This window comes from Coenobita brevimanus, chromosome 98 (assembly GCF_032717465.1).
Source record: "Coenobita brevimanus isolate Jiangsu-jjx chromosome 98, ASM3271746v2, whole genome shotgun sequence".
NCBI classification, from domain to species: Eukaryota; Metazoa; Arthropoda; class Malacostraca; order Decapoda; family Coenobitidae; genus Coenobita; species Coenobita brevimanus.
In genome coordinates, this window is record NC_137051.1 from 10,377,929 (window position 1) to 10,401,143 (window position 23,215).

The 23,215-nt window shown below is 42.1% G+C and overlaps 1 protein-coding gene across 1 annotated transcript in view; it reads left to right on the forward strand.

Annotated features, from left to right (window-relative positions):
• Positions 1-23,215, forward strand: part of Cpsf160 (cleavage and polyadenylation specificity factor subunit 1) — a 265,363-nt gene that overhangs the window by 20,173 nt on the left and 221,975 nt on the right. The window contains exons 6-7 of the mRNA XM_080283825.1: positions 5,689-5,851; positions 8,802-8,908. Of these exons, the coding sequence (XP_080139951.1) occupies positions 5,689-5,851; positions 8,802-8,908 (270 nt within the window). The remainder of the gene's footprint in view (positions 1-5,688; positions 5,852-8,801; positions 8,909-23,215) is intronic.

Consider the following 23,215-nt stretch of genomic DNA (forward strand, 5'->3'; position numbering starts at 1 on the left):
CTCCAGTCTCAGATTTCCTTCCTGCCTTATCTTTCATCCTTAAACATTGGTGGCAGTCTTGCTGGGACTCTGTCACTAACAGTAACCCTTGCTCTTAAACCCTTTATTTCTCCCTGGTTGACCCTTTTCCACTGTAATAGGAGGTGGGAGACTGCATTAACTCTTCTTAGAATTGGCCATACTAGGTTTACTCACTTTGATGTCCGGTGCCCACCCTCCTCTCTGTACTCATTGCAGTACCCTCCTCTCCGTACGTCATATTTTCCTTTATTGTCCTCTTTATACTCTACAGCGACATGTTGCTTTTCCTTTCTTGACTCACCTTCGATGTCCCCTCTTTCTTGAAGACTTCCTCCGAGAGTCACCATATTTTTCCTTCCATAAACACACTCTCTTCTGTCTTTCTTTCCTTCATTCTTTCCTCTTTCTTCTGCTTGTGGGTGACTCGACACTGAGTGACAAGCCAAATGGTTTCCTGTACACCAGAAAACCATTTACTATAGTGAGTGGTAGCCATATAACCAAATTTTGGCACCTGGTGGTTTAATGGGTAATTACGGCGCTTCAGTCGCATTGAGCTGGTGAAGGTTTATATCCAAGGGTGGTTGGGGTTTATTGCTCACGTAATGCCATTCAGGGAAGAGTGAGGCTGGTCACTCTTATCTTATATGTCAGGACCAACTTGACTAGCCCCCTGGCTCCTGCACTCCTAATGTGGCAGCGTAGAATTGGATGATGGTGATGAATGATGATGATGAATATCATGTCCTTCCTTACCACCATTGGTATTCTTAATTCTGCTCTCTCCTTTATTAGTCACGCGTGTAATGTGATACACTTCTTCCATAATTACACACCGTTAACCATACCGTGTCAGTGTTCACGGCCCGCTAAACATACACAACTTGTAGCTGATGATCCGGTTCTGAGCTGGATTTTGGCACTAGGTTCTTAATTTTCTGCTTCCTCTACTCATCTCGCTATTCAAGGCATCCCTTACTGCATGGTTTTTGAACTTCCAAATTTCCATCCTATGTACATAGCTCCTCTTCTTCACCACCTGCCCCATAAGCACCTTCTTACATATCAGTAATATGTGTTGCTGCACACACTCTTTGCTTTCTATAATTTTAACATTCCTCACCAACCTCCCATCACCCCCCTTGACCAGGAAAGAGTCAATCTTGCTACTATTTCCTACACACTCATATGAAATCAACCTACTCTCACTTCTTCTGAAATGTGAGTTTCACACAACCATGTTCATTGCCTCCCCATCTTCGAGTATCCTTTCCCCTTCCACATTCCTCGTACCATATGCGCATCTCCTGTGCAACCTCTCATATCCTTGAGCTGCATCAACTTTTTGACCATTTAAGTCACCTCCTCAAACTACAATCTCGTCATCTCCCATACCACTTACCACACATATCAAGTCATCCCAGATTCTGTCTTTTTCTACATCATCCAAGCCAGCCTGTGGAGCATATGGTGATGTAAATGAAATCATGGGCCTGCCAAACAAAATTTTCACTGCTATTTTCCTTTCATTCACCCTTATTACATTCATGACATTTTTCACCAGTTTTTCCTTAACCAGCATACCCACACCACCATATCCATCTGCCATACCTTGCTGAAATAACTTATACCTACAATCCTTCCTGGCAGTCATTGTGTTTGATCCATCCCTATACCTAACTTCTTGTACACAGCCAACATCTACCCACCTCCTTCTTATAGCCTCGAGTACTTTCCCCACCCCGCTCTTCAAACTGCCCACATTCCAAGATGCTACTCTGATCCCCTTAGGTGATTTAGTTTTCTCTGGCTTGCTGTGCATTTTCTCACTGTTTGTCATGTCAGTAAAAATTTAAATAAAAGGGAAGACAGACCACAGGCCCTCCTCACCTGCACAACCCTAAGTCCAGGCATGGGATCTGGGGACCCATAGCCCACCAGCCATGGCCAGTGACTGACAGTGGCCTTGGGGGCATCAGGCAGAACAGCTACAGGGACACCCTCCAAGTGCACCTTGGCACAGCAACTGCCCTGCCATTATGCACCCTGTGATAGGGCAGCCTCCTAGGGCACTACTCCCAGGTTCCGGCCCCTCTTTATTGGGCGGCAGCGGCAGCGGCAGCCTGGGAACCACAGTGCCCTATACCCTCTGGCACAGATCCGAGCCCCATCCTATCTCAGTCCCCAAACCTACGCTGTCGAAGCCCACATCATGCTTCCCCTCAGTTGCATCACTAGGCTGTGGGGGCAAAGTTTTCTAGCTGCATGTCCTTGCTGGCATCAGCCTCTGTGACTTAGTAGGTTACGCTGTGTGGTATGTAAAGCGCATGTAGCATAGTGCATGAGATTGTTAGAGAAAAGTGATAGAGAGAGGATGCCCCATACTCTCCATGTTAGTGTCACACTGAAAGGGTCAGCAAAGGAGGATGGGCAGGATATACTGATGGGAAATGAAACAAGAGCTCCAGCTCTCCCTGACACCATCATTCCTATCCTCATCAGGAATACCACCCTGACCAGCTGATGCCACAGCCTAAGAGAGTATTTTGAAGTTTGGTGACATCAGTATTATGCACCAGTGGTGGGCAAGTTAGTGAAAAACGTTAGCTTCATTAACCGTTAATCCGTTAATCAGATAATTAGCTTCGTTAAAGTTAATCAGTTAATTCTGCCAAAAATTAACGAAAGTTAGCCGTTAATCCGCTAGTTTTACACATGAAACTCGATTTTCCTCAATGAAAGACACTCTTGCTGGACTGAGATGCCATAACTATGAAACTGAATCTATGAGTATGATCTCTCCACAGTCCAAACTCCAAAATTCTGTTGGCTTAGAGTCGATACTACCAACACCCTGCTTAAACCCCGCAGTATCGATACCATGTTCGAGTATTGAGTATAAATGAGTACAGTGTCATTACATGCATGGCATGCATGGAATTTTCGGATAGTGAGTGTTATGACAGTAGTAGAAATATTCATTGTGGGAATTTATTTTATTTTTCACCATTTCATGAGCTCCTAATTTTGTTTTTCTCCAGCGACATGGTCGAAATATGCCGTTATGAAACCAGTGTGAAGTTGTGAACCATCTTTTATATAACAGATGGTTCATTTAATTTATATGAACTAGATGTGACACACACACACACACACACACACACACACACACAAAATTCGTATTGATTTCTGAATCAGGGTATCACTCACTACTAACTTTGACATTATCAATTTGACAATTTAAATGTCGATTCGAAGCGTTTCTGACCTAAAATGACCTGTTTTAGGACATAATTAATGGATTAATGGATCAACGGAAATGTTAATGGAAGTTACCGCTAATCCGTTAAGTTCAAAATCAAATTAATGTTTTAACTCGTTAACAATAACATTAGCTTCGTTAATAACATTTTAACGATTAACGTGATAATGACCACCACTGTATTGCACCCATGATTGATAAATGGTTTCCACTAGACAACCTTAGCAGCACCTTGTTCTTGCACAATTGAAATAAACTGTTCCATGCCCCAGCCTGGGATTGAACTTGTCTCACCTGAAACAGCAAGTGGCTTCTTTTAAGCACTTGACCACTCACTCTGTACCTCAGTTCTTATGTGGTCACCAGCTTTGGCAGGTGATGATTTGGTTATGTTGGTGTTAGTCCCGTTTGAAAAGCCTGTCCAAAGCACAATAAAATCATCAGGAAATGTCAAGAATAGAATATAAATTACTGTATGTTATTGAATAGTGTTAGGTCATTCAGCTCAGGGTCACACAGTATTTCTCAAGGAAAGTTAAATTGTATGGCAGTGGACAGAATAACATACTGTAAAAGCTCAATTAACCGGCATCTGATGCATCAGCATATCCGTATAACTGGAATGCAAATTCGATCCGGCATGGGGTCGAAAATATTCCAGATACCAGTCATCTCCCTATAATTCTTAATTAGTTCTGTACAGTACAGAATAAAGTAGTGTACGCAGGTAAGTTTTCAAAATTATTTTGGTCTATAACATATACTAAATTTTTCTTTAAATAATTTTTGGTAATGTTTGCTGGTTTGTGTTCAGTCCTGTACAATTTCTCTTGCTGTCTTTTTGTGTGTATTGTAGTGTACACTCATGGTCACTAATTTCTGCTTGGGGGTGCCCCCTTCGTACCCCCATATACCCAGGGAAGACGGGAAGGGGGGATGAAATGAGCTCCACCTCCCTCTACCCCATCTCTCAACCATCCCCCATACCCCTACCCCTCCCAGCCCCCCACTTGTCATTCTTAACTGGCAGCTACATCTCAAGCTAACTTCATACTTTACACTCAGTCACATTACTAATACACAGATATAAAACTCTAGGATATGTAAAAAGTATATAATATGACTATGAACACATTGCATCAAAAAATTAATGCATTATAATGTTGACAATAAAACAAAAACGTTAACAAGGGCCATCCCAGGTCTCATTCATTGGGTGTTTGCGTGTGTCCGTGTCTGTGCCTGTGTGTCTGGGTGTGTTTATGTCTGTGTTTTTCAGTGTGTGTGTGTGTGTGTTTGCAAAGCAGTGCACCCAACACAGGAGGCCTGAGGTGGCCATTGTTAACATTTTTGTTTCATTGTCAACGTCATAATGCATTAATTTCTTGCTGCAGCATGTTGATAGTTATATTTTTTTAACATATCTTAATGTTCTTTGTTTGTATTGGTAGTTGGACCAAGAGTGTTAAGCATGAAATCAGCTTGAGATGTAACTGCTAGTTAAGAATGACGGTTGGGGTGGGGGGTTGGGTAGGGGTATGGGGGATGGTCGGGAGCTGGATTAGTGGAGGGTGGAGCTTGTTTCGTCCCCCCTTCCCCTCTTCTCTGGGTATTCTGAGGTAGGAAGGGGGACACCCCTGGGCAGATATTAGTGAGCGTGAGTGTACCTGTACTGTATCTTGCCTGTACTGTATCTAATACTGAATAATGTGCTTTATGAAACAAAGTCCCAAGTTTGGTACTGTTTCATTTGTTTGACCTCCCAGAAAATTTCTAAGAGTAACATTTGATTATCCAGAAAATTCCATATCCAGAATGGAAGAATCCCCTTGCATTCCGGTTAATTGAGCTTTTACTGTACAAAGGATATCCCCAGATTCAATAGGTTAAGCCAGCCATTCATGAAAATTGAGTGCTCTACTGTTACAACGAAACAACTATCTTCCAGGTTCTGTGTGATAAAATTTTGCAGTTGGTGAAATGCAATGCAAACCCTGTATTTACTAGTTCATGTTTCACTTAGATTTTTCCATTACACTCAAACCTCGATTTAAGGGACTAAATGGGGAGTCAGCGTGTCCCTTACTTGAAAATGTCCATGCTTTACCACATATAAAGACAATCTTATTATGAAATGCAGTGATTGTTTCACTTATCTTACTTATTTATGATTATAAATATTATTTCACAGGTACCACATAAAGAAATATATTAATGTGTATAACCTAGACATTACGTATCACTTTTGAATGGTCTTGTCCATTTGTCAGGTTGAATATGGAGTCCCTTAAATCCGAAATCCCTTAAATGGAGGTCCCTTAAATCGAGGTTTGAGTGTATGTACGGTATATGTCAGACAGGGAAGAGTCTTATATCTCTGTCTCTATGTGTCTCATGCATTTCAGATGTGTGTTTGTGAGGATCAGTACCTGTTCTTGGGGTCACGATTAGGTAATTCATTGCTTCTACGCTACACAGAAAAGGAGCTCAGTGATCCTTTCAGATCCAGGGGCAATGTTCCAACAGACCAGGAGCCTCCCAGCAAAAGGAAAAAGCTTGATACTTTAGGTTAGTATAAATGAGCTCATATGTATATGCTTTGTGTGTGTGTGTGTGTGTGTGTGTGTGTGTGTGTGTGTGTGTGTGTGTGTGTGTGTAATACAGAGCATTGTAGAGTATGAAGTTTTTTAATGCAAGAAAAAGGCCTCAAAGACAAGAAACTTGTAAAAATTGTCCCTTCCAAAATATTTGACCAGTAAAAATGCCTTATGTAGTGTAATGAATCATCTGTAGTGATCCATCACAACAGAGATGGCTGTAGCATCATAGAACTTATTTCATTCTGACATAGGATGGTGATTGCTATTTATATCACTTCTTAAAGCAATGGGACCCCTCATCTAATGAATGGTCAGTTTATGGTGTTACATATACAGTGGAATCGTCTAAATTGCAGTCATTTGAGACTGGGCACATGCTGTTGTTTGAGAATTTTGCAATTTAGAAATAACTAATCCTATGGGAAAAATTACTTATGAGTTTCATATTGGAAAAGTTGCCCCCCTTACCCCCAAACTGACATCAAACTGGTCACCAGTGAACTCTAACAACCCGGAAAAGAAATTGATAAAGCATTTAATGAAAGTGAACAATATTGTAAGATTCTTACCTGACTATGACAGACAATATCGCTTGAATGTACGAGGGAGAGGGGAAGGCTTCTTCCATAATAGATCTAACTTCTGGATGTAAGTTAACATTAGCTTCTTCTTCTTCTTCCCCTTCCTCAAAGAAGTTGTAGGCTTAGGAGGGTTACGATCGCCCATGGTAAAATTGGGCAGATAGAGGAAATGGGGGAGGGGGGAATCCTCGTACACCACACCAAAACAACATGCCAACAGAGAGGAGACAGTGTAGGAGCCAGGTGGCAGGGCTTTTGCGCGTGCGTCCGTTTTGCTTGGTGTGGGAGGGAAGCGCTGTAATTGTCTTTGAGTAAGAGGTATGCCTGAATATGATTGGTTTATTAATTAATAGGGACTCTATAGAGAGACTGGACAGCCAATATTTTCAGCTGCTTGTTGATTGTTTGGCTGATGTAGTGGCATTTTGGTGCAAATGCATCAAAGCTTGGGTGTTGGCTGAGTCAGCTGAATGTAGATTCATATAAAAATACATCTTGTCATCTGCTGTGGTACATGATTGTTTGATGAATAAAATAATGCTTTAATTTTGTTAATTTGAGCTACTGATGATTTCCTTTTTAATCTTCATCTCTGTACATGTAAACACCAAGATAATCGCTGAATTACAATGCTGACAAACCAAACTGTTGGTAGCCACAGTCTGCAGATTCATCTAAAAATACATCTTGTCACCTGCTTTGATACATAATTGGTTGATGAGTAAAATAATGCTTTAATACTGAAGATTTAAATTTTAATCCTTATGTCTACATATATAAACACCTAGATAATTGCTGAATTATAATGATGATATACCAAGCTGTCGGTAGCAGCACATTGCCAGGGGATGCTTTGATTTTTTAATGGTGCTTTTTGCCCTTATTAATGGTTTGATTATGCTGCATTTGGGTGCAGTAAAACTGATAGACCTTCTGTGTTACTTTTCCAACTCCCTTGTGGTCCACCAAGAAGGATATTATGGGATATTAAGGTGAAGAAAGCAAACTGGTCTGTGAGTGGAGTGAGTGTCGTCAGCTTTGCTGGGGAAGTTTTATTTGGCCCACATTCACATAGGGAGGTAAGCCTAGACAAAATCTGATGGAAACCACTTGACCACAGTTATGGATATCAAGAACAACAACAGTCTTTGCATTCAACCAAAACTCCATCAGAGTTAATATCCACAGGCAAAGTAAGTAAACACTGCATGTCTTAATTGATCTGGCATCATCTGGCAAGTCGTCCCTGATCTTTATATGGTTCAGACTTTGCCTACCAGATACAGAGAGGAATATCTCATTTTTATACAGCTTATTAAGAAACCACCATTTGTGTAAACATAACATAACCTATATTCAAAAATGTATAAGAAAACCTTCACTTTCGAGGGTGCAGTTGTGAATTATGTATAATTGTCACGAATTATTGATATTGCAAACTGTCTATCTATCTATTGCCAGATGCCGTAATCCCCTAAGGGGTGGCCCTTTGACATTGACTTATTTGTTTTACAGGGAGGGGCACTAACCCTCCACCAACCCACTTGTTGACACGTAGGGAGCACGCATGGTTTGGTTATATGGTTACCACCCAGCGTTATAAATGGTTTCTTGGCTTACAGGAAACCATTTGGCTTGTCACTCAATGTAAAACCACCTGTAAAGGAAAGAAAAGCAATTGGAAGTGACAGGAAAGATGGGAAAAATAGGAAGCGAGGAGGGCAAGCACAGAAAATGAATGATAAAGGCTAAGGAAGAAGTAGGCAGCACTATATCAAGTGAGTGGATGATGGTTGCCACCATCTACCACTATATTGTAAACAATTGCATGATATTGCCAGGTATTACGAATTTGCTGTTTAGAAATATGCGTTTTATGAGATTCCACTGTATATAAAAAGTATATGCAAATATGCAATAGTATTGTAATATCGTTACTATTACATTTTTAATTAGTGGTAGGTGGTGGTGATGATCATCCACTCATTTGATGTAGTGCTACCCACTTCTTCCTTCACCCTTATTACTCTTTCTTTGTGTTTACCCTCCTCTCTTGGTATTTTTCCATCCTTCCTCTTACTTTTTAATCACACTTCATTCCACTTCATGTGGCTTTACAATTATTGGCAAGCCTGATGGCTTCCAGTAACCCAGGAAAGCTTTTATAGTGCTGGGTGGTAACCATATAACCAAATAATGGGGCAGTGTCCACCTTAAGGGATCGGTTCACTGCATGGGATGGCCTAGCAGTGGCAATTGCCTGCCTGCTGTTGGCCAGACAAACCGGGGTTACTCAGTGCTGAAAGCAACAAATTTAATAAATTGTGGATATTGCAGGTGACTGGATTGCTAGTAATGTTGATGACATCCGTGATGATGATGCCCTTGAAGTGTACGGTCATGAGGACACCTCAACAGTCCAGCTCACATCGTACAATTTTGAGGTAAAATATGTTTGATAAGGATGGGTTATGCATGTTAAGAAGTTTCTCAACTTGTGCAGTCAGTCTTAATTTATACTTGTTTTGTCTGTCATTTTGAAAATGGGATGCCACCATGTTAATGGTGGAGGGACCAACACCTGATTGTATTTCACTGGTAGGATTCAGAAAGAAGTATTCCCCATGTTAGCATCTCATTGCCTGGTATGAATTATGACTCACCCCTTCTTACAAACCATTTCTACCTAGTTGCGTGTTCTTGTTCGTAGCAGAGATAGAAATAATGGCCTTGATGAAATTTAATCCTGCACTTCATCAAATGAAAATAAAAATCTTTGGGCATAAATCAGCTGAAAGAGAAAATTTAACCTTGATCTGTACAGGGAAGTGACTGTGGTTAGGTAAGGAAATGAAAATACAATGTTAGATGGAAGTTCCAGTTGAGTGTTAGGTAAGGCAGTCACTGCTATTCAGCAGGGACAGTACAGATTTGAATTATAGATATATCATACTAAATCACAGGAGATTTACTTATAATTAACTTCAAAACTTGCAAAGGGGAAGATTGGGTTTTTGATGAATGGACTAGATAATTGTATCAAAATATTCTTCTGAAAAATACTTTATTAAATTGCCAAAACATGGTGTACTTTTTGTGTTTGAAAAAATATAGATTACAGAAGATATACAGTAGTCTCATGGTTATAGCCATTTTCATTATCAGTGTGAGATGAAAATCCATTCTCCTGCTATAATAACGTGCATTTTTCGGCACAAAAACATCATTATCATGTGCTTGCACTGGGCTGACCCTGAGACTCACAAACATTGGCCTGGTGCATCAGCCCATGACATCATCACATGAGTGAGCTATTTTCATTGGCCATGATTTTTAGCCTTGAATGCTGTCTTTTCATTGGCCCACACCATCACAGCTGGGGTAGAAGGTGAGTTTCACAAAGCTTTGCCCACTCCCCAAAGTAATGAACAGCAATTTTCTAGGTCAGTGCTTGCTAACATTTTCATTTATACAAATTGTAATGCTTGTTTTTGTGCTACGTAAAATCATAACAGTAATATCATTTTTGATAAAATATTGGAATAAGAAACACAGTAGTAGTAGTAGTATACTACAGATGTTGGTTTGACCAGCTTTTGTCTACAACCAAGCTAGTAATTTTTAAGCAACAGAAATACCTTACAGATTAACTTTCTCTTCACCCTGGCTGTTTTCTCAGTTGTTTACTGGTGATTATCTTTTCCCTGTTCTGTATATTGATGTTCATCCCAACTCTCAAGTGTTTCCTTATCAAGTGTGATGACAGACTTTGTAAAACCTACTCAAATCTATTGCATTTTTTTTTTTTCCAAGGAAGAAGGAACCAAAGGCCAGGAGCCTGTAAATTGTTCCCGCCACAAAAAAACAAAAACACGAAACAGAGAGTCTAAGTCAAGATCCATTCGTTTCGAGATGTCTGGACACACTGCGTTTGAAAGACTGGAGATCATAGGCAATAGGAAATACAGACAGAGGGAGACTGTTCCAGAGTTGACCTGTTGCATACATGAAGGACTGGGAGTATGGTCAACTCAAGCATTAGAGAGTTGGACAGAAAAGAGATGAGGTGTTGTTGCTGGATGGGTGTCATGCCCCCGACATAGTGGTGGAGGGATGCAAGCAGATAGAGTAGAGGAGCAGTGACCATTGAAGTAGTGATAGAAGAGATAAAAATGCAACAGTGCGGCAAAGAGACAGAGATTGAAGGGAGCCAGTAAGAGGAGGAGAGTTGATGTGACGAAAAGCCTTTAACTCCACCTTGTTGAGAAGAGCTGTATGTGGGGAACCTCCCCACATGTGAGAGTTGTACTCTGCATGGGGGAATAAAAGTCCATGGATAAAGTCAACAACTGTGCTGGGTAAAGAAGGCACAGAGTTGGTTTAGCACACCTAATCTCTTGGAAGCAGATTTTACCATCCATCCATCCATCATCCAATCCTACATTGCCCCATGAGGAGCGTAGGAGCCCGGGGCTAGGCAGTTGGTCCCAACATTTAAGATGAGAGTGACCAGCCTCACTCATCCCTGAGTGGCATTACATGAGCAATCAACCCCAACCATCCCTTGGATATAAACCTTCACCGGCTCAATCCAACTGGAGGGCAATAATTACCCACTAAACCACCAGGTGCCAAAATTTGGTTATATGGTTACCACCCAGCATAGTAAATGGTTTCCTGGTGCACAGGAAACCATTTGGCTTGTCACTCAGTGTAGAGTCACCCACAGGCTGAAGGAAGTGAAAAGAATGAAGGAAAGAAAGACAGAAGAGGGAGTGTAAAGTCACCCGTAGGCAGAAGGACAAGGAAAGACTGAAGGAAAGAAAGACAGATGAGAATGGAAGGAAAGAAGGATGGAGAGGAAAGGGCAGACACCCGAGAGCAGCGCTACATCGAGTGAGTGGATGGTGAGTGCCCCCACCTACCACAACAAGAGAGGTAATATGTTCTTTCCAGGATAAATTTTTAGAGAATGAAACCCCAAGTATGTTTAAAGATGATGTAGGATTGAGCTGGATATTGTTAACAATTAGAGGGTACTCCTGTGGGAGATTTTGTTGGGGTGATAGGTGTAAAAACTGAGCCTTTGATGTACTAAAAGCAACAAGATTATTTTTACTCCAGTCAGAGATACGAGCCAAGTCAGACATTAGGTGTGCCATAGCCTCATCTCTTGTTTGTTGAAGTAACTGCTGAGATGGATGTTGTGGAAACCGAATGGATAGATGAAGGATGGAGTCATCAGCGTATGAGTGGATAGGGTTAGATGTGCAGCTTATCATTGATGAATAAAAGGAAGAGAGTTGGTAATAGAACAGAGCGCTGAGGAACACCACTGTTGATAGATCAAGGGGAAGAACGATGGCTGTCTACAACAGCAGGTATAGAACAACCAGAAAGGAAGCTGTAGATGAAGGCACAGATAGAAGGATAGAAACCGTATGAGGGCAGTTTGGCAATTAAAGATTTATGCCAGACTCGATCGAAAGCCTTTGAAATGTCAAGTGCAGTGGCAATGCTTTCACCAAAGTCCCGAAAGAAGGATGACCAGGAGTCTGAAAGGTAGTTGAGAAGATTGCCAGTGGAGCATCCCTGACGGAACCCATATTGATGATCAGAAAGAAGGTTGTGATAGGAAAGACGATTTAAATTTTTTTTTTTTAAGATTAGACTCGAAAACTTTTGAAACTCAGGATGTTAAAGCAATTGGACGATAGTTAGAGGGTTGGAAATGGTCACCCTTCTTTGGGACTGACTGAGTGAGAGCAAACTTCCAGCAAGAAGGAAAGGTACATGTTGAACGAGAAAGGCAAAAGAGTTTACCTAGGAAGGGTATAAGCACAGAAGCACAATTCTTGAGGACAACAGGAGGGACTCCATCAGGCCCATATGCCTTGTTAGTATTGGGGCCATTGATGGCAGATAATACTGTACATCAGCTGAAGAAATTTTAATGTCAGCCATGAGGAAGTCAGAGGGGGGGGAAGTGATGGAGGAATAGCACTGGAATCATGTAATGTGGAATTGGAGGAGAAAGTCTGAGTGAAGAGATCTGCTTTATCAGTAGAAGAAATAGCTACAGAGCCATCAGAGTAGAAAAGAGGAGAGAAGCATGATGAGGTAAAGTTGCAAGAAAGGTTTTTGCCAAGGTGCCAGAAGGAACGGGAAGAATTTTAGTTGGAGAGTTGAGAGCATTTAGTTCAGGTGAAATTATTTTTAGCAGAGTGAAGAACAGACTTAGCACGACTCCGGGCAGAAACATAAAAAAGATGTGATCGGGGATGGGTTGGCTCTGGTACCTAGGCCCTCTCCTTGTTGCGGACAACGTTGGAACAAGCGTGATTAAACCAAGGCTTTCTTGCATTAGTCAGAGGACATGAGAAAGGAATTTATACTTCCATGCCCGAGAGAATAACCTCTGTAATGCACAAGGCACACTCAGGTGGCTCCTGGCCATGGAAGCAATAATCATTCCATGGAAAATCAAAGAAATATTGCCTGAGGGCCTCCCAATCCGCAGCTCCAAAGACGATGTTTCTTTGGAGGGCCCACAGGCCATACCGGACCGATAGGACAGGTTAAGGTAATAAAGTTGTGATCGGAGGAGCCCAACGGAGAGGAAAGATTAACATTATAAGCAGAAGGATTAGTTGTAAGGAAGAAGTCAAATATGTTGGAGCTCTCCCCAAGGTGGTCAGGGATACGGGTAGGGTACTGTACAAGCTGCTCTAAGTCATTAAGGATAGAAAAGATGTAGGCTTGTTCACCAGGTGGATCAGTGAAGGAGAGGAGAGCCAAAGGTGGTGGTGAACATTGAAATCTCCTAGAATGGAGATTTCAGAGAAAGGAGAAATGGTTAGAATGTGTTTCATCGTAGAAGTAAGATAGTCGATGAATTTTTGATAGTCAGTAGAATTAGGAGATAAGTAAACAGCGCAGATTTACTTAGTCAGAGAATGACAGGAGAGCCGAAGCCAGAGAGTAGAGAATTCAGAAGAATTAAGTTCAGAAACAAGAGAGCAAGATAGGTCGTTGTGTACATGCTGTATACACAACAGCCACCTTTGGCTTTGAAATGAGTATAGAGAAAGTAGGAGGATACAGAAAAGGATTTGCTGTTAGTTGTCTCAGACAGCTGAGTCTCGGTAAGGAAGTCTATCTATCTATCTATAGCCCGACGCCCTAATCCCGCAAAGGGTGGCCGCAGACAAAACGCCTCCAAGTCACTCTGTCACCCACCATTTGACTCCCCTCCCTCATATACCTCTCAACTCCATCCCTCCACCTCATCCTCGGTCTACCCCTCCCTCTCCCCCCCTCCACCTCACCTACATACACCCTCTTAGTCAGTCTTTCATTCTCCATCCTCTCCACATGTCCAAACCACCTCAGTGTATTTCTCCTAATCTTTTCAACCACATCCACATCTACCCCACAACGTTCCTTCACTTCTTCATTCGTCAACCTGTCCCTCCATGTCACTCCACATGCTCCTCTCAAGTAACTCATTTCCACTGCTCTCACTCTTGACTTGTTCCCCTCTTGCAAGGTCCACGCCTCGCTTCCATACGTCAGGGTAGGGATCACAATACCATCATGCAGTGACTTCTTAACTTCCATACTCACCTCCCTATTTCTCATCACTGCTTTCAGTGTGCCAACAACCTTCCTTCCCTGCTGTACCCTTTCACGTACTTCATCCCCCAAAGTTCCATCCTTACTCATCACACTACCCAAGTACTTGAATGCAGTCACATTCTCCATATCCTCACCATCCAACCTCACTGCACACTCTGTGACTTCATTCCTCTCAAACACCATAACTTTACTTTTGTTTACATTAACTTTCAGCTTCCTCCTCCTACACACTGTCCCAAATTCATTCACCAAACCTTGCAACTCCCATTCATCTTCACTCAACAATACTGTATCATCAGCAAACAGCAAGGAAGTGAAGGTAATAAAACAATATAATCTATCCCAACCAAAAATCCTAACCACACTCAGCCAAATCAGTCTGAACCGAACCACACTTAATAATATTAATAATACTAATAATAATCTGGCCTTTTGTTTCTCCAAAGCTCCAGTTCTTCCACAGGGAATTCACTAGTGCTCGACACACATATACATTACTTTTACAATTACAAGAATTGTGACATCTCTTATAGTCAATACAAACTTCGTCAGTATATTAAAAAAAAAAAAATGAAAGTGGCAATACAGTAATTAAACCCTATGATCATCTGTTATAGTACCTCTCTTTCCAGGTTGTATCATTTTGAAGAAAAAAGAAAGAAAGGCTTTCAGCTGTTTCTTGAAGGATTCGGCAGAAGATAGTTGTCTCATGGACAATGGCAATCTATTATTTAATCCAGGGGCTCTTTACACAAAAGAACGATCAGAGAAAGATGACTGGTGAATGGCTCGAGGCTCGTCAAGACGCAAGGAATCAACTTCACTACATAACATCACACCTGAGTGTGCCAATGGGAGTTTTAACAATTCAGCAAGATACTTGGGTTCACCAAACTTAAGAACCTTGAATGTAATAAGACACAGTTTAAATTCAGTTCTACCCTTTACTGGTAACCGATTCGGCTCAATTAGGAACGGGATAGTCGAGGATCTCGGGAGACCAAAGATAAGCTGTGCTGCCCTGTTCAACACAGACTGAACTTTTGTTAGTATATTTTTTGGAAGACCAGTCTACAGTGATTTGCAATAATGGACATGAGACAAGACCACTACATGGACCTATGATAAGAGGCAATGTTTATTCAGGAATTTTCTCACAGAGTATAGATTTTTGATCTGCTGGTTACACCTTCTAACAACTTGATTAATAGGTTCTTTTTAAATTAACTTTGAATTTAAATAAACATCCATATTTTGAACAGAAATGACGGGATAAAGTTGTGACACAAATGTTCAAAGCCAGGGCATTATCAGTGTCATCGCCCCTTCTGTTTCCTCTGATGATGATGATCTCAGTTTTACCATTATTCACCTTAAGTTTCCTCCTAGCCATCCAGATCTTAGTATCAGACATTAGAGATTCAAGCTGTCTTGGTATCATTAATATCTGACATCTTAACATGACCAGCAAAAAAATGATAGGACATGTTGTGAGCATCAAGTAAAGATGATAAACTACTTCATCATCATCGTCACCATCATCCGGACCTCCTTTCCTACCCTAGGGCAAGGTGAGGAGTAGCACATCCAGACAACCTAAGTTTGCCCAATCCAATGGGCCACACTTCCATTCACTCATCATTGAAGCCCCAGGTTCTATCTGATACATCAAAAACACTCACCACATTGTGTAGCATCACATAAATGTATCCAACAGAGTCAATCTGGATGCTGTCATTTAAAAAGGGGTGCCAAATCCTTGATCATGCACTTCTTCTCACAACATTCATCCAGCTAGCTCGATCTCATCAGTCCCCTAGCCTCACTGACTTCCATACCTCTCTTCATCACTCACTTATCCACCAAATCCTTCCAACTTTTCCTTGGCCTACCTCGCCTCCTTCTTTCTTCAGATTTGCTCAGATATGCCTTTTTCACCACTCTATTTTTATCAGTTCTCTCCACATGACGATACCATCTCAGTACACTCTCTTCGATTCTGGTGTCCACAGACTTCTTCACCCCACATCTTTCACAAATCACATTATTTCATATTCTATCTACTCTCTGTACACCACATACATTCCTCAGCGATTGCATCTTCACTGCTCTTGCTCTTGACTTTTCATTTTCATTCCACACCATAATCTCACATCCATATGTTAAAGTTGGCATTAACACTCCTTCATGTAAACCTCGTGCAGCTGCAACACTTAAGGGTCTGTTTCTTATCAAGGGCTGCATAGCATGAGGTACTTTTCTTTCTTTTCTACTTTCAGCTTCTTGTGCTCATTTTCTTCTTTTTTCTATTACTGCACCCAGGTATTTGAACTCTCACCGATTCCAGTCCCTCACCATTCATGGTAACATCACACTGGGATTCACTTTCTCTCTCAGTAACCATCACTTTACTCTTTTCTGTATTTACCCTTCGTGCACGACGCTTACAGACATCAGCAAAACTCTGCACTAGTCTACTGAGTTCTTGTGCGATATTTGCAAGTAGGACTGCATCATGATCATACAACAAATTTGAGATATTCCATCCATCACCATTCATTACCAACGCCATCCCTCTCCCCATTACTCGTGTTTTTACTTCTTTCATCACTCCATCCATGTATGTATTGAACAATCACGGGGATGTCACACAGCCTTGTCGCATCCCCACACCAATCGTGAGCCATTCACTTAGATGCCCATTTACTCTTACACATACTTCACTACCATTATAAAACTTTTTGGCACCAAGCAGCTTAACTTCGACACCGTACATGCGCAAAACCTTCCACAATCCTTATCTGTCTACTTTGTCATATGTTTTTTCCAGATCCTTGAATGCTGTAAACACCATATGGTTCATCTCACAAGCCTTCTTCACAATCTGTCTTACCGCAAATATTTGATCCACACCTCCTCTACCACTCCTAAAGCCACTCTGTTCATTACTCAATAGGACATCTGATATCTTATACTTTCTGTGTAATAATTCTTCCATATGCCTTCCCTACCACAGTTAATAAACTTAGGCCATGATAATTCTTGCACTCACTTCGTTCACCTTTATTTTTGCACAGGGGTACAATCACAGCCTTTTTCCACTTTTCTGGCACAGTTTCACTCATCCATGCCTTTTTACATGTCTCCAACAAGCACTTCATTCCACTCTCTCCACTAGACTTAATGATTTCTACATACACCTCATCAGTCCCAGCTGCTTTCCCATTTTTCAGCCGCTTCACAGCATTCTTCACCTGTGTGAGTGTCATGTTTCCTGGCACTGCATTCCTTCTCTGCACACCCTCAAAACCAGTCATGTATACAGCTGCTCTGCTGTCTCTATTCCCATTTATCAGGCTGTCAAAATATTCTTTCCATCTGGTCCATACTTAACCTAATGTAATAACCTAACCCATTCTAAACTAAATACGGTATAGTAGTAACCTAGCCCAATCTAACCTAATTTAGTCTATGGTAACCTAACCAAATATGGAAATAGCTTAAAATAAGCTAGGATAGGATAGGATAATATTTTTGCATTAAATTGTATGTACATGGCACTCACCATCCACTCACTCAATGTAGTGTTGCTCTCGGGTGTCAGCCCTTTTGTCTCCTTCATCCTTCCTTCTTTCCATCCTCTTGTGCCTTTCTTTCCTTCATTCTCTCCTTGACCTTCTGCCTACAGGTGACTTACACTCCCTTTTCTGTCTTTCTTTCCTTCATTCTTTCCTATTCGTTCTACTTGTGGGTGACCACACTGAGTGACAAGCCAAATGGTTTCCTGTACACCAGGAAACCATTTTCTATGCTGGATGAGAACCATATAACCAAATTTTGGCGCCTAGTGGTTTATTGGGTAATTACGGCACTCCAGTTGGATTGAGCGTGTGCAGATTTATATCCAAGGGATGGTTGGGGTTTATTGCTCACATAATGCCACTCGGGGATGAGTGAGGCTGGTCACTGTCGTCTTAAATGTCAGGACCAACTTGCCTAGCCCCTGACTCATACCCTCATTGTGAGGCAACATAGGATTGGATGATGGATGGAAAAATGTTTCACTGCTGCCTGATGTTCACTAGCAGACGATCAGCAGACAGTTTACAATTTACTGATGTGCTTTGTTTGGTGGAGTCACTAGATTGTGTCCATGCCTGAGCATAGCTAACTCACAGAATGCTTAGTTTACTATTTATTTATGATGTATTTATGGTAATACACACTCATCTTAGTCTGCGTTATTTATATTTTAATTAATAATTAGTAAGACCATAGAGTGATTTGCTTCAGACTGTTGGAGACCTTCATATTAGCCACCTTAACCCATAGGCTTATCCCAAACCACTATCTTTGTGATGGGTGTGTGTGTATACACACACACACACACACACACACACACACACACACACAAATATACATATATATAGATAGATAGAGAGAGAGATAGATATATTCATCATCATCATCATCATCATCTGGACCTCCTTTCCCACCCAAGTGCAGGGTGAGGAGTAGCAATGTCCAGACAGCAAAAATTTGCCCAGTCCAGTGGGCCACGCTTCCATTCACTCATCATTCAAGCCTTCGGAATCCTGGCTCTAATGGATACGCCAAAAATACTCATCACGTTTTGTAGCATCACATAAACCTATCCGATAGAGTCAATCTGGATGCTGCCACGTTAAAAGGGGGTGCCAAATCCCTGATCATGCACTTCTCCTCACAACATTCGTCCAACCAGCTCGATCTCTTGTCAGTTCCCAAGCCTCACCAACTTCCAAACTTTTCTTCACACACTCATCCACCATATCTCTCCATCTTCTTCTTGGCCTGCCTTGCCTCCTCCCTCCTTCAAATATGCTCATATATACTGTTTTCACCACTCTGTTGTTATCCATTCTCTCCACATGACCATACTATCTCAGTACACTCTCTTTGATTCTGGCATCCACAGACTTCCTCACTCCACACCTTTCACGAACCACATTATTTCGTATCCTATCCACCCTCTGTACTTCACATACATTCCTCATCAGTCCCATCTCCACTGCTTTTACTCTTGACTTTTCATTTTCATGCCACACCATAGTCTTACATCCACATGTTAAAGTTGGCACTGACACTCCTTCATGTAAGCCTCGTGCTTCTGCAACACTCAAGCCTCTGTTTTTTATCAAGGCCTCCATTGCACCAGGTACTTTTCTTCCTTGTGTCACTTTACTTTCAACTTCTTTTGCACATATTCCTCTCATTTCTGTCACTCTACCCAGGTATTTGAACTCTCTCACCAATTCCAGTCTCTCTCCATTCACTGGAACATCACACTGGGATTCACCTTCTCTCCCAGTAACCATCACTTTACTCTTTTGTACATTTACTCTCAAGGCACGACACTCACAGACATCAGCAAAACTGCACTGGCCTACCAAGTTCTTGTCCGGTATTTGCAAGCAGTACTGCATCATCAGCATACAGCAAATTTAAGATATTCTATCCATTGTCATTCATTACCAGTGCCATCCCTCTCTCCATTACTTACATTTTTACTTCATGCATCACCCCATCCATATATATATATATACATATATATATATATATATATATATATATACTGTATATATATATATATATATATATACTGTATATATATATATATATATATATATACACGAGTAGTGTTCAAAAAGTATCCGACCTTAATTTTTCGTGTGTAAACAAATGAAGCTAGGGAGGGGTGGTTTGGTGCACGTATGTAGGCGATCCTAATGCGCATGCGTGAATTTTTTCCCACCAGCAGAAGCTGTCATTCGATGGCAGACCGCCGATGAGTGAGGAAGTGTTAAGTGAGCGCCGTCGGATTTTCTTTTTTGACAAAATGACAGAAAAACTTGAACAACGCCACTGCATCAAATTTTGTGTAAAGCTTGGCGATTCCCAAGTGGAAACGATCCGCAAGATTCAACAGGTCTTCGGGGACGAAGCAATGGGCAACACACAGATAAGGGAGTGGTACAACTGCTTCAGAGATGGCTGCACATCAGTGGAGAGTGAAGCACGTTCTGGTAGGCCCACAACATCCTGAAATGAGATCGTCATTGACCAATTGAGGACCCTGGTGATGCAGGATCGTCGAATCATGATCAGAGAACTTGCAGACGAGGTGGGCGTCAACATTGGATCTGTTCATTCCATTATGAAGGAGGATTTGGGCTTCAGGAGAATCTCAGCGAAGTTCGTACCAAAGCTGCTAACGATTGAGCAGAAGCAACTCTGTTTGGAGATCGCACAGGACATGCTGGAGAGTGTGAACAGTGATCCCAACTTCCTCAACCCAGTGATCACTGGCGATGAATCCTGGGTTTATGGGTACGACCCAGAAACCAAGTTGCAGTCATCACAATGGAAGCAACCAACATCCCCAAGGCCAAAAAAAGCAAGGCAGGTCCGCAGCAATGTCAAAGTCATGCTGACCGTCTTCTTCGACTCCAGTGGCGTGGTTCATCACGAGTACGCACCACACGGCACAAGCATCACCAAGGAGTATTACCAAGAGGTTCTGCGTTGCCTTCGTGACGCTGTGCAACGCAAACAGCCGGACCTGTGGGCAGTGGGGAATTGGCAGCTCCATCACGATAATGCACCCACCCATTCTTCACATTTGATACAGAGTTTCCTGGCCAAACACAACACACCTGTGCTTCGTCAGGCTCCCTACTCTCCCGACATGGCTCCGTGTGACTTCTGGCTTTTCCCCAAGCTGAAAATGCCCCTCAAAGGGACCAGATTTCAGTCCAGAGAAGACATCATGCGGAACGTGACGGACCAGCTGTGTGCCATCCCAAAAGAGGCGTTCCAGCACTGCTTCCGACAGTGGCAGAACCATTGGGAGAAGTGTGTGGCAGCCCAAGGGGACTACTTTGAAGGAGATTAGTGTAAGTTTGTTGTATCTGGATATGAGTATTTTTTATGAACAAAGGTCGGATACTTTTTGAGCACACCTTGTGTATATATATATATATATATATATATATATACACATATACATATATATTGAACAACCATGGGGACATCACACAGCCTTTTCGCATGCCCACACCAATCGTGAACCATTCACTTAGATGCCCATTAACCCTTTCACATGCTTCACTACCATCATAAAAACTCATGACGGCACCTAGCAGCTAACAATCTACCTCGTACATGCGCAAAACTTTCCATGATCCTTCTCTCTCTACTTTGTCGTATGCTTTTTCCAGATCCATGAATGCTATAAACACCTTATGGTCCTTCTCACAAACCTTCTCTGCTATCTGTCTCACTGCAAATATTTGATCCACACATCCTCTGCCACTCCTAAAGCCACCCTGTTCATCACTCACTAAGACTGATGATGTCTCTCTTACTTTATAATACAGTGGTTCCTCGTTTTTCGCTGTTTGGATGTTCCGTCAAAACCGCGCAAAATGTGAAACGTCGAAGTGTGAAGTTAAGAATCAATGGGAAAAATAGAGGAGCGTTCCGGTGGGACATGTACCTACCCTATCAGAATGTACTATAACACCAAATAGGCCCTACCCTCCTGTGACGCCGCCAACCACACACCAAGCGCAAAGGGTTCTACACACACATGAGAGAGAGAGAGAGAGAGGTAAAGATGATCTGCACACACACACACACACACACACACACACACACACACACACACACACACACGAGAGAGAGAGAGAGAGATAAAGGGAATCTGCAGACACACACACACACACACACACACACACACACACACACACATACGAGAGAGAGGGAGATAAAGGGAATCAGCACACACACACACACACACACACACATGAGAGAGAGGGAGATAAAGGGAATCAGCACACACACACACACATGAGAGAGAGGGAGATAAAGGGAATCAGCACACACACACACACACACACACACACACACACACACACACACACGAGAGAGAGAGAGAGAGAGGGAGAGAGAGAAAGTAAATAAAGAAATGGCAGAAAATGCGTCCCTTTCGCGAATGAGGAGATAAGGCGTGACAACCGTCCCTTTTTTCTTTCTCAATGTGCATTCCCTCCCTCCTTTCTTGGAGAAAGAGAGAGAGAGAGAGAATAAAATAGAGGAATGGCACATGAGAGAGAGAGAGAGTAAATAAAGAAATGGCAGAAAATGCGTCCCTTGCGCAAACGAGGAGGTAAGGCGTGACAGCCGTCCCTCTTTTCTTTCTCATTGTCCATTCCCACTCTCCACTCTGGGAGAGAGAGAGAGAGAATAAAATAGAGGAATGGCACAGCGTCCCTTTCTCCCTTGGAATGAATGATTGACGTCCCTCTTGTCTTTCATTCTCCATTCCCTCCATCCTCTAGCCCCATCACCTAGGCCGAAGTCCTCGAAGTCGAACTCAGGCTCCAGCACCTCCACCTCCTCTCTGTCCACTTCTTCTCCTTCATCCACCCCTGCTGGCACATCCAAGTCTTGCAGTATAGCAGCCACATTCTCTCTCTCCTGAAAATATTGTGTGATCCGGGCTTGTCTCTGCTCCTGTATGTTTCTGTTGTAGACGGCCATCACTTGAGACTTCAGATCACTCAAGGTCGGTAGGATGTTGGTAGCCTCAGGCATGCGTCGTCGGCTGCCAGCTGGGAGCATCGAAATGTAGGGAAATTCGCAATGTGCAAGACAACTCGGAAACTTTTCTTGCGCGAAAAACGAGGTGTCGAAGTAAAATGCGTCGAAATATGAGGAACAACTGTAATTCTTCCGTATACCTTCCCTACCACACTCAATAAACTTATGCCACGATAATTCTTGCTTGCACTTCGCTTGCCTTTATTTTTGTACAGGGGTACAATCACAGCCTTTTTCCACTCTGCCGGCATAGTTTTACTCATCCATGCCTTCTTACATATCTCCAACAAGCACTTCATTCCACTCCCTCCACTAGACTTAATCATCTCTGCATATACCTCATCAGCCCCAGCTGCTTTCCCATTTTTCAGCTGCTTCACAGCATTCTTCACCTGTGTGAGTGCCATGTCTCCTGGCACTGCATTCCTTCTCTGCACACCCCCAAAACCAATTATATATATATATATATA